The sequence below is a fragment of the Octopus sinensis genome, linkage group LG5, assembly GCF_006345805.1.
Source record: "Octopus sinensis linkage group LG5, ASM634580v1, whole genome shotgun sequence".
Taxonomy (NCBI): domain Eukaryota; kingdom Metazoa; phylum Mollusca; class Cephalopoda; order Octopoda; family Octopodidae; genus Octopus; species Octopus sinensis.
The window spans coordinates 10,477,299-10,490,094 of NC_043001.1; the positions used below are offsets into that span (position 1 = coordinate 10,477,299).

A 12,796-nucleotide genomic window follows, 5' to 3' on the forward strand; every position below is an offset into this window, starting at 1 on the left:
TCCGCCAAGGTCGGCTTTGCCTTTCATTCTTTCGAGGTAGATTAAATAAGTACCAGTTACACACTGGGGTCGATATAAGGACAGACAAATGTATTAAGTCAATTATACTGACCCCAGTGCATAACTGGTAGCTACGCTCTGAGTTCAAATTCCACCAAGGTCGACTTTGCCTTTCATCCTTTTGGGGTCGATTAAATAACTACCAGTTACACACTGGGGTCGATATAAGGACAGACAAATGTATTAAGTCAATTATACTGACCCCAGTGCATAACTGGTAGCTACGTTCTGAGTTCAAATTCCGCCAAGGTCGACTTTGCCTTTCATCCTTTCGAATTAAATAACTACCAGTTATGCACTGGGGTCAGTATAATTAACTTAATACATTTGTCTGTCCTTGTTTATCACCCCTGTGCGTAGCCCCTTGTGGGTAGTAAAGAAATAGAAATAGAAAATTGAATATGCAGTCTTTTCACAGCAGTTTACTAAAATATCTTCGACTTGGTTTTAAATTTCTCTTCCTTTTATTACAGATGCTGCTAACATCACACACATTTCAACTCCTGTCATCGAAGATGAAGGAGGCATTGCTTACTTGGAGTGTATAGCTGAAGCGAACCCTATGAGTGACAATATGGTTGGATGGACAAGAGACAGCTACGATATGTCAAGAACTCGGCAGACTTACGATAAAGGCAGCTCTTCTTTAACTGTCTACGAATTGTCACGAACTGATGCTGGAACTTTCACGTGTTCAGCATATAATGGATACGGCAAGGTCGTCACTCGAGTAGCTCAACTCATAGTTAAGTGTAAGTATTTCTGCTTCGTATAAGCATCTGTAATGGCATCTAAAGTTGGTTATGCTGTATTCAATGATAAATGTTATATTTTTGATGAATGAGAGAAAATTCAATCATTCTGAATATCAAATTGGACTTTGATTGAGAAGAGAAAACGCCCCCCCTCCCCCCACTTCGGTCATGAATGACCATGGGATTGCACCTAGAAAGTTACCCTCCAAGGCACAAGTCCGGGAAAGGTTGTATAAGGAAGGCCAGCAGTCGCCCATGCATACCAGCCTCCACTCTCCCCACCACTGATGTTATCCAAGGGAAAGGCAAAGGGGCCAATACAGCTTGGCACCAGTGATGTCACAACTCATTTCTACAGCCGAGTGAACTGGAGCAATGTGAAATAAAGTGTCTTGCTCAAGAACACAACATGCAGCCCAGTCTGGGAATCGAACTCACAACCTCACGATTGTAAGCTCGACGCTCTAACCACTGAGCCATGCGCCTTCGATTATATTCTGTATATCCTCATCATTGTTTTACATTTGCTTTCTAGTATGGATCAGACATGTTTCCACAGTTAAGTTGATATATATACATATATATATATATATTCGGTGAGTACTGCTCACCCTGTATAGATCGGAAGGCTGTATCACTCTCGTGTGTTTCATTTTACATAAGCAACGTTACAGAGACACGGGTGGTAAGAGAAAGAGTTATGAAAATAAACAACTGCTTGTGGTAGAAATTTGTGAATTCTTTCAACATTGACATGAGTTTTTGTTATGGTGATTGCAAAACAATAGATTTTTCCCAATCTTAGACAATGAAAAACAATACATTTTAAATTTCCATTCCATTCCAATGTACTTCCATGCAGCGCTGATGATGAAATTTATCTATATCAAATAATAATGCCTAATCTAATATTAATGCATTAAAAAAGATAGTTAATTATTAACAGCAAATATATCCATCATTGTCAAAAAGACACTCACACAGTTTCCATTCAATAAACTATTCACAAGTCAACTTAACATTTGAAACGGTTTATCTTAATCTACAGAATGAATTTTGTCTGCATTCTACTACTACTACTACTACTATAAAATGGACATAGCCAAAATAATATTTTGATAAAAGATAAAGTATAGACAGAAGAAATATTGCTTGTTGAATTTCTTAATGAAAGATGTTATGAATTATTTGCTTAAATTAATCGTTTGATTAAGGCTATTGATAAAAGTTGGTAGATACAGTGGGCAAGATTATTGCTGGCTTCATTTGAGAAGATCCTTAGCCTTTTGTTACCAACCCAGCTGAAACCACCTCTGGCTCTGAGTACAAATGTCTTGTTTTCATAAGTTTTGAATTAAAATCTTCCAGCAAACCTTAGTCACAATTTATGTTCCTAACACTAACTTAATGATAACTAAGTTATTTTACTAAATTCTTTGTTATATTTAAAAGTTAATTGAAAGAAACACAGAACATCTCAACAGAAATATCATAACAAAAGGGTAAAAAATATATAATAGAGAAACAATTCTTAACCTTTTCGTTACCAACCCAACTGAAACTGCCTCTGGCTCTGTAGTACAAATGTCTTGTTTCCATAAGTTCTGAATTAAAATCTTCCAGCAAACCTTAGTCACAATTTATGTTCCTAACACAAGCTTAATGATAACTAAGTTATTTTACTAAATTCTTTGTTATATTTAAAAGTTAATTGAAAGAAATACAGACCATCTCAAATGAAATACGGTAACGAAAGGGTTAAAGAATGTCTGAGGTTTGAATATCACTGCCAAATCTCTCTTAAAAGAACAGTTGTTGACAGTTGTTGCGTATCTGTAGAGTAAATCATAGTTGAGTAGTATATAAGACAATGCAGAATATATTGTTGGAAAACTGGTGTTGATATAAACACAAAAGCTGGTACTAATAATTTGGTCAACACTGCTGTGGTTAATTATTCACTACAAAAATATAAACATATTATTTGTATTGAATCTTGTATTGAATACATAAATTTGTGAGCATTGAATATATATGGAATTTTTTTGGGAAAAAAAAATATTATTCATATCTAAGACATTGTTTTTAGCTTTGAAAGGAAAAGCATTTTGATATCAAGAATAAGATTTAAGAACAAAAGATGTAAAATGATAATAAAATGTATTACCTATAAGTAGTATTATAGGTAACGTACATTGTTTTTGACTAAACATTTTTGACTTACAATGAAATGTATTCTTTCTTTTGGATAAAGTTATTAACAATAACAGTCACATATTTATCATTCATGTCAAATTAGTGAAATATATTTTTTCCATAACCACAGTTGATGTAGGTATTTTTTTCTATTTTCATCAAATATTTTTTTTGTTCATTATAAGCTAATCCTGTAATAATACATCCAGTAATTTTTTTGTTTTTGTACATTTTTGTTTCTTACATATTTTACATACATTTCTTTTTATTGTATTTAAATTCAGAAGAATGGAATGACATCTGTAGAAACTAGTTTTGTATATTTAGAAGCAACTCCATTGAAAATCACTGAGTTAGATTCTATATATAAAACTGATTATTGTGCACAATTCTGAAGGTGGAAGATAGTCATGGCTAGTTACAGTTTACACCTACTAATAGCTGCCATACAATGAAAGTACAAGCCAACAAAAAAGCCTCTGCACGGTCACTTAACTTGCAAGAAATAGCAGCCAAACTCTATCTCTAGTCTAAGGTGTGTTTACGTCCCCGTAACTTAGCAGTTCTGCAAAAGAGACCGATAGAATAAGTACTAGGCTTACAAAGAATAAGTCCTGGGGTCGATTTGCTCAACTAAAGGTGGTGCTCCAGCATGGCTGCAGTTAAATAACTGAAACAAGTAAAAGAGTAAAAAAGAGAATAAATCAAACCATTATTGTCTTAAAAATGGAAAAAACAAAACGAGATGTTAACAGCTGGACTGCTTTTTTATAAGAGGTCTGCTCAATCAGGGCTGACCTCAACACATAAGATGACATTTAGTACACACTAACTATAAGGTATTTTACATGTTAATAAAGTAAGAATATGATTGATTTTTGATTGATTCTAGTTTCAGCTTATGAGCTGTGGCCATGCTGGGGCACCGTCATTGTGTCCATAGTTCAGTGGTTGAGCATTGGTCATGTAAATTAGGATTTATGAATTTGGTGGCACGTAAAAAGCACCAACCGATCATGTACCAGTGCCAGTGGCACGTAAAAAGCACCCACTACACTCACAGAGTGGTTGGTTTTAGGAAGGGCATCCAGCTGTAGAAACACTGCCAGATCAGACTGGAGCCTGGTGCAGCCTCCATGGCTTACAAGACCCCGGTCGAACCATCCAACCCATGCTAGCATGAAAAATGGACGTTAAACGATGATGATCCTTAATAGGGTCTTCTGTCAAGATATAACTATCTAATGAGGGAGCATTTCTGCAGTCATTTGACCTGACAGAAATAGCACCCAAAATTCTCTTAAATGTCACCCCTACCATTTTAAAAGAGAAAGACATAGCGAATACTGTAGTTCTAGATACACATTATGTGCAATAAAGATGAGATTGTTCTATATTTAAGAGATGAAGAATTATGTACATTATTTACATTTGACAGACATTTGTCCTCATCTTGTTTGTTGTTAACTGGAGGTTATATCAACCGAAATGTTGTTAACAAGATGAGGACAAATATCTGTCAAATGTAAATAATGTAAAAGATGAGATAATCATGATTAGAACAGCTTAGGCAGGAGTGATCTGAAACTTAGTATTGCATGGTAGACTTAATCCAACATCTGTTTTAAGACTACTGCCTAACCCTTTGGATGCCTTTTAATAAAGTTCACTCAGTTGGTAGCATTCAAACCAGATCTTCCATCTGAAGATAACTTCCTTTCTGCCCACTGACTGTCAAAACCCCCAAAAGAGCCACTCAAAAACCCAACAAGAATATTTAACCCTTTAACATTTAAACTGGCCATATCTGACCCAAATTTTCTCCTTTTATGTTCAAACCATCTAGATCTGGCCTCTCACTCATATCCTACAATGACATACTCAAAATAAACCATCACATCATCAAATTCTCAGAGCTACGAGATAATGCAGGATTAATTCAAAACAATGTGAATGAAAAAGCATTATATTTGACAGAGTAATCTGAATGCTAAAGGGTTAAACCTTAGTCTTTATTCAAAGAATTAAAGCTAATGAGCTACTTCAGACTTATATTTCCATATGAACAGTTGGTTTTTATATTCATTGCTTACTTCTGTCTCTTTTGGATAGATCCACCACAAATAGACCAATCACGGCAATATGCAAAAGCAGCCAGTGACAAAGGAGGAACAGCAACTTTAATCTGTAAAGCAGATGGAGCCCCTCTCATAACATTTTCCTGGTCAAAGGTAATACTTTTAATCATTTAATGAGTAGCATATGAGTTAATTTCATTACTTTCTTTCAGCGTCGAAATACATATGGCACTTGTGCCGGTGGCACGTGAAAATATATTCAAGCGAGGTCACTGCCAGTGTCGCTGGACTGGCTCCTGTGCAGGTGGCACATAAAAAACACCATTTGCGTGTGGCTGTTGCCAGTACCGCCTGGCTGGCCCTTGTGCTGGTGGCACGTAAAAGCACCTACTACACTCTCAGAGTGGTTGGCGTTAGGAAGGGCATCCAGCTGTAGAAACTCTGCCAGATCAGATTGGAACCTGGTACAGCCACCTGGTTCACCAGTCCTCCGTCAAATCGTTCAACCCATGCCAGCATGAAAAGCGGACATTAAACGATGCTGATGATGATGATGATGAAATATGTTTGCCATTTAGTACTGAATGCAATTTTTTCCTTATTTTTTCTCCTTTTTTATATATATCAATTCTCAGTATTGAATTTTGGCTTCTATATTATTTTTCAGACTTGTGTGTTAACCTATTTAGCCGGCACCTCCAGTTCTCTTTATGCTGGTTCTTAGGACAAACTTCCATAATCTTAATTTGATATCTAATCTACTTAAAAGTTAACTCCCTCGTTTGCACAGACTTGTCATTCAATAAGAAAGAAAGAAAAATGAAAATGAATTATGTCAGAAAATGGGAATAACTGCTGCTGGGGAGCTTTCCTTAACACCACCTCTTAATCATTGCTTACTAAAAATTAATGCAACCTGAATATAAATAGTCTTTGATGCTTTTTTCTGTTTTTGTATGTTTTGTAAAGAAAGCCACCTAAGTAATTAACGAATTTACATTCGTTACAAACTCTTCCCACCTCAACCAACAAGTGACCAGCTAAATAGTTTTCAGTCTGCTAGAACTCACTGCTAAACTTGCCTCAAATCATTCATTATTTCTTTAAAAACAAACCAACCCCTGCAAAAAAAGACATGCAGCATAATTACTACTGAAGCATCTTTGATCATAGGCCTCGTTGACCAAGGTTGACCTGGGGCTAAACTACTATTTTTGATTTGCTCCACCCTTAAACTTGGCAACTGAGCTTTGCTTTTTTTTTTAAATTTTATTAAAATCGCTGCTTTTTTTTTTAACTGCTTAGCCCAGAAAAAAACAAAATTGCTTGCAGTGTCTGTCAATCAGCTTTGTTGCACTTTACTGATCTACATATATTCTGTATATCTTACCTTTTTTTCCATCGGAGCATCATACGTTCAGGCTTTTCTGAAACACGTATCTGTTTACAGAAAACATTAGCTTCACAAAATAATTTATCTGTTCTGCCCATTCATGCGAGAAGAAGCTCTTGCTGCTATTAACCGTTGACTTGTTTACCTCTGTGCCACAGGTCTATTGAAATGGAGTTCAAAGAAGATACTTTACATCAACAAGAAAAGAAAACCCCTCTGCAAATTATAAATTTGTGAAATTAAAACAAAAACAAGTATATAGCACTAATAATAACATAATGTGAAAAACACTTCTAATAAGCATTCCTGCATGGAGTTTCAGGATATTTAGCTACAGCAATTTAAATGACAAATGATCTGAAAGCAGAGCAATGAATGATGAATGTAGCCTTAAGGGACTTTAACTACTATAATCATCTCAATAACCTTAATCCAACAATGCATAGAAGTTCAATTTTGTAAGTTGGCTGATTGCCTTTCTGTCTCTTTTTTTCATGTTTTTGTTTTTCTTTCTTTTTCTTTCTGTCTTTTTTTTTAATCAAGAATGAAGAGCAAATAATTTATCTAAAAGTGCCAGAGGAACTGCATTTAGAATCAGTTTTAACCCTTTCATATTTAAAGCTATTAGAAGTGCTTTATATTGCTATTGTTATGATAAACCACAAATGATCTCCTAAACTAGGAATGAAGCCACTTTCGTGTGTGATTGTTTCTTATTTGAATTAATCTCAGTATATTACTGCTACTTATTCTATCAGCTTCAAATAAATCAGACACAAAGAGAATCCAAGCAAAACCAGAATTAGCTACACTATGGTTAACCTTCTTGTGTCAATACTGTCCACCTAAATAATGTTACCGAGAAGAATTGAAGAGACAGAAATAATACATTAAATGTGAGATTCACTCTCAAATATATTGTCGAAACTTTTGGTAGCATGACTCAGTTGAGAGTGGAGTGGTGTGAGGATGTGGGGATCTCAGATAATTCAAACATCAGCATTTCCTCGTAAGTGGTTCATAGAACATACCCACATGTGCATGCATCCATTTCACTTTAGTTACAAGATTGAAAGGTAAGCATAAATGTGGCTGTTTGGTTGAGGAGTTTGGTTGGTTTAGGGTCAGTCCCATTGCATGGCACCTTGGACAAGTCTCTTTTTATCACCTCACACTGAGCCTTGTAAATGGATTTAGTAGATTGGATTTAGCCTACTGTATGTTTATACACGTACATGCACATCATCATCATCATCATTATTTAACGTCTGCTTTCCATGCTAGCATGGGTTGGACAATTTGACTGAGGTCTGGTGAACCAGATGGCTGTACCAGGTTCCAATCTGATCTGGCAGAGTTTCTACAGCTGGATACCCTTCCTAACGCCAACCACTCCAAGAGTGTAGTGGGTGCTTTTACGTGCCACCGGCACGAGGGCCACTTTGGTGGTACTGGCAATGGCCACGCCCAGATGGTGCTTTTTATGTGCCACCTGCACATGAGCCAGTCCAGCGACACTGGCGACAACCTCGCTTGAATGTTTCATGTGCCACCAGCACAAATGCTAGTAAGGTGACGCGGTATATATATATGTGTGTGTGTGTATGTTTGTGTCTTCTTTCCCTGACATCATATGATAGTTGTGACTATGAAAGAAGTAGTTTCATGCATTTTGAATAATCTGCAAAAGACATGTCTGGTCAGGAAAAAACATTACTTGTCTTGGAAATGGGTTAGGATTGATGACTGAAATAGCATCCTGCAGTAAAAAATCTGTCTCAGTAAATTCCCATGCCAGCATGGGAATTAGACATTAAAATGGTGCTAATAATTGAAAGAGTGTCACTAAATACAGTCTTTTAGGAGTTTTTGTTTTATGTTAAAGCTACATTTTGTCAGAACTCTGAATTTCCAATTCCGTAAGATGTTCAGTAAAATGATGGGGATAATTCTTGCAGATGCATAAGATGTATAGGTACCAGCCTTATAGTCATAGGTCAGTGACGGTGCATGGCTCAGTGGTTAGAGCATCGAGCTTACGATTGTGAGGTTGTGAGCTCGAATCCCAGATCAGGCTGCGTGTTGTGTTCTTGACTAAGACACTTTATTCCATGTATCTCCAGTTCACTCAGCTGTAGAAATGAGTTGTGACATCACTGGTGCCAAGCTGTATCAGCCCCTTTGCCTTTCCCTTGGGTAACACTAGTATCGTGGAGAGGGGAGGCCAGTATGCATGGGTGACTGCTGGCCTTCCTTAAACAACCTTGCCCGGACTTGTGCCTGGGAGGGGAACTTTCTAGGTGCAATCTCATTGTCTGTGTCATGACCGAAGGGGGTCTCAGTCATAGGTCAGTTCAGTAATCATCTGTAGTGGTACAATACAAATAAGACCCTTACTACTACTACTATTACTACCATTACCATGGAAAGCACTGTCAGCAGTTGGAATATACTCTTCAAGATGTTTTAATTCTTCCGCTTGTGGTTCAATACTATTTCCGAAAGATATATAAGAACAATGAATATCTCGTTTGATCCATTCTTTTTATTAGGAAGGCAGTTTCAAATATTAACCAGTTTATATGTTAACAATGCCTCACCTTCATATTTCTAACTTAGGATAATGATGTGGGGTTTTTTTCTCTGTTTTTTTTTTATTTCTATAAGGTGTAGGCATGCAGTAGTTGTCTGTTAAAACATTCTGCTCTCAGACGATTATGGTAGCTGGATAATACCAGAGATAGACAAGTGATGAGTGTTAAGGAATGAGCTGTGGAGAAAAAGCCTGGAAAGGCAGTGAAAATGGAGATGGTGCAGAGCTCCATAGATACAAGCATTAACCAAGAGGGTTTTAGGATAACAATTCTGTTGCAGTGGACAGGTTTTCTCAAGCACAACAAAGTGCCAGATACCTTGATCCTTTGTCATCTCCTCCATAAGGCTCATCATCTTCAGATCAGCTTTTAATTCTTTGTCCTGTCTTCCACAATTTCCATCAACTTTGAGTGATTAATACTTCTTTCAGGAACTCTCCTCATCCATGCACATCACATGACCCAACCAGTGCAGTCTCCTCTCATGCACCCTACATCTAATTTCCCTCATACCTAACTTTTCTCTTAATACACCAGCACTATCAAATATTTACCCTGACATTGTGCATCCAATGAAACCAGCTTCATTTCTCTCAAGTCTTTGCATGTCCTCTACATTTAGGGCCCATTTCTCACTATCATATAACATTGCTGTTTGTAAACATGCATCATACAATCTTCTTTTCATTCAGAAAAAAAAAAAAGAAAAAGATCTTTGGTTGCCAACAGAGGCAAAAATTCTCTGAATTTCTTCCATCTTATTCTTGCACTTGCAATTACACTTTCAGAACATCTTCTTCCACTGCTAATTGGGACTCCTAGGTAACAGAAATTATCTACAACCCTTAGAGAGCCTCGGTGAGGCAGCTGAAAGAATCATTTTCTTGTGTATCTGTAGACTTTATGGCTTTTGTACATCAGCACACATACACTACTTACTCTATTAACTCACCTGTGATTCCACTTCACTTGTCTGTCCACGAATTGAACTCGGTACATAGAATGGAATTTCTTCCTACACCTTTCCTATGTATCAAGCAGGGACATTTACCTGAAGTGACAAGGGTCCTGTCTGTTTTCTTGCTTGCTAAAAACATTAGTCTTTGCAAAGTTATTTTAAGGCCTTTCAATTCCAGGTTTTGCTTCCACACCTGGAATTTCTTTTCCTAGTTTTTTTTTTTTAACAGATTCTGTTATCAGAGCAAGATCATCTGCATATAGTAGTTCCTGTAGGTAGCCAATCTTAAATTCCTCTGTTATAACCTGGAGGGCCATAAGGAATTGGAGGACCAAGAATTGAGCCTTGGTGAACACCTGTCTGTTCATTAAATTTATCACTGTACTAATGACTAACACTTACCTTCCATCTTGGATTATTTAAAAATTGTTGCCTGTGATATTTGCTTAATCCCAACATCAGTTAATGCCAGCTCTCCCTGCTGGCATGGGTTGGACTCTTCTATGTAACTTTAATTTTAGTAATGCCAAGTTTCAAAACATTTTCTCATAACTGAAAAAGGAATTATACTGTTTTAGTGTTTTAAAATTTTTAAGCAAACCGATGACAGGAAATTTATTATTATACAATATTACTCATGGAATGCAATAAAGAAAACATTCTTTTAGTCTAATTTAAACTTTGAACACAGCAAACTTTATGGGTTGTGTTCCAGAATTTATTGTCTTCAATTTATATTTTGTTTCTCCTCAAGCAAAAAGTCAAGTTGTTGTTTTTTTTTGCTACAAAAATTACTTTGAGAAAAAATGTTCATAGGAATTCTGTCAATTCGAGATGTGTGTATATATGTGTAACTTGTTTTATGCTGTCTAATCAGTAACTATCAGCAACCAGTAAGTGAATTTTGTTGGAGGGTTTGTTTTTTTCCTTTTGATATTTTGTTTCTCCATATTGCTATAGGTTTGGTAGGTTTCCATACTCCGATGTAATGCTGTACAATTCTAGATCCACATTATTACAACCGTGCTGTTTTGCATCTCCGTATTATCATGAATTAGAGCAAGTTTTGCGTCTAATAACATTGTTGACATGTGTAATGTGTTTGCCAAAGGCGCACTACATTATTTTGTGTATTACCCTTGCATATGATTTATAAACTGTGTTTTACCTTGTCACAATAACTTGAGGAAACAATAAGAAACCATTTCTTATTTCACTTTACATTCCTTTTCTGGGTGGGCGAGGGTGGCGAGGTTTCATTAGGAAGTTTACCAGATAGAAGAATATAGAAAAATCACTTGAGACAAACTACTTCAAAACTGCGATTTTCTTTTACCACTCAAGTTATCTCATTCGTTTTATTTCTTTTAATTTTGGAAAGCTTTCGAGGAATTGAAGTTCATTCTCAGAATGTTGTGCCATTACATACACATGTGTTTTTAATTTAAAGATTTTTAGTTCTTAACTTTAAAGAATCCTTGAAATTTAAGTAACAAAGTAAAATTATCAAATAATTAAAGTACAATGCAATGGAAGTTGGAAATTTTCCATTCTTTCAACATTAGAATAAATTTGTAAATGAAAGTATTAGAAAGTTAATGCACACTTCAATTTATTTATAATCATTTTCCCTATTAGCAGAAATTGATTACTCTAATTACATTGTCATACCTATATTTTAGGCTTCTTGCTCAATATCAGGTTAATGGAAATTTTACCTTACTGTTTTTTATCACCAAGTGTCTGTAAATATTAATCTGTTTCTAAATTAGTCTTTTTAGCATATTATAAGGGTGTGTCAAATCTAATTTGTTCAAAAAAAGAAAAAAAATTAACTCCATTTGTTAATTGGTTTAATGTCATCAATTTGACTATTTCCTCTAGTAACTGAATACAACTTATACTTAAAATGCTACAAACACATTTCAGTACCATGTAGGTGGGCCATGCACTTTTCATACTGACAATTTGCTTTCTTTTCTCCACCACTCCCCATAATGGTATTTGTTCAAAAAGTAAAGGAACAAAGGGGTTTTTTTCCTGTGTTTAAACTACAACCCTGAAATGATTTTGATGCTATACATTTTATGTTTTATCTCTTTTTTAATTAATTAAACAAATTAATATTTCCCCTTTCCATTAAATCAAATAAATGAGCATAAAATTTTTAATTTTCTGTACGTCTAAATATTTCTGGTACACTTCTCCTGAATTTTGACAAAACAGAGAATCAATAAAATTTATACCAGAGAAAGAGGTTGGTGCTATGGAAGCAAAAAAAGTAGAAGAACTGGGTAAAGCTCAGTGCTGCAGAAACCAAGAGCTAGGGTAAAATGGTAAAGCTCAGTCTTACTAAAGGCAAAGGGTAGGAAAACTGGGAGAAGAATCTTGTATGGAACAAATGAAAATGGTAAGGTAGTTATAACAACATTGCAATGATAGCCATTGGCCGATCAGTTTCATTCAACAAAGTTAATAGTTTCTGTTATTTAGGTGATGTGACAAGTGTTGGATGTTGGTGTAATGAAAGGATAGAAGCCAGTGTAACAACATATGGATGCAAAAAGATAAGTGAGCTGTTGTTTGTCATGGCAAGAAGCTATTAATCTTGCCGTACAAAGGGCAGATTGCAAAGTGGTGAAACATGGGCCTTGGATGTAAGAGATTTGTAGAAGCTAGATGTGAGCATCATTCATCTGTTTGATGTTTTATGTTAACCTGTGTGGATGACAGAGCACACGTAGATTGACTGTAAAGGTATC

At 35.8% G+C, this 12,796-nt stretch overlaps 1 protein-coding gene across 10 annotated transcripts in view; it reads left to right on the top strand.

Moving 5' to 3' along the window:
• LOC115212345 (nephrin-like) overlaps positions 1-12,796 on the top strand; it is a 296,829-nt gene that overhangs the window by 197,382 nt on the left and 86,651 nt on the right. For all 10 annotated transcript variants that reach the window (XR_004999321.1, XM_036503159.1, XM_036503157.1 and 7 more), the window contains exons 11-12: positions 534-812; positions 5,124-5,242. Coding sequence is in view for 9 of the 10 variants with exons in the window: in XM_036503159.1 (XP_036359052.1) it covers positions 534-812; positions 5,124-5,242 (398 nt within the window). In the remaining variant the exon portion in view is untranslated. The remainder of the gene's footprint in view (positions 1-533; positions 813-5,123; positions 5,243-12,796) is intronic.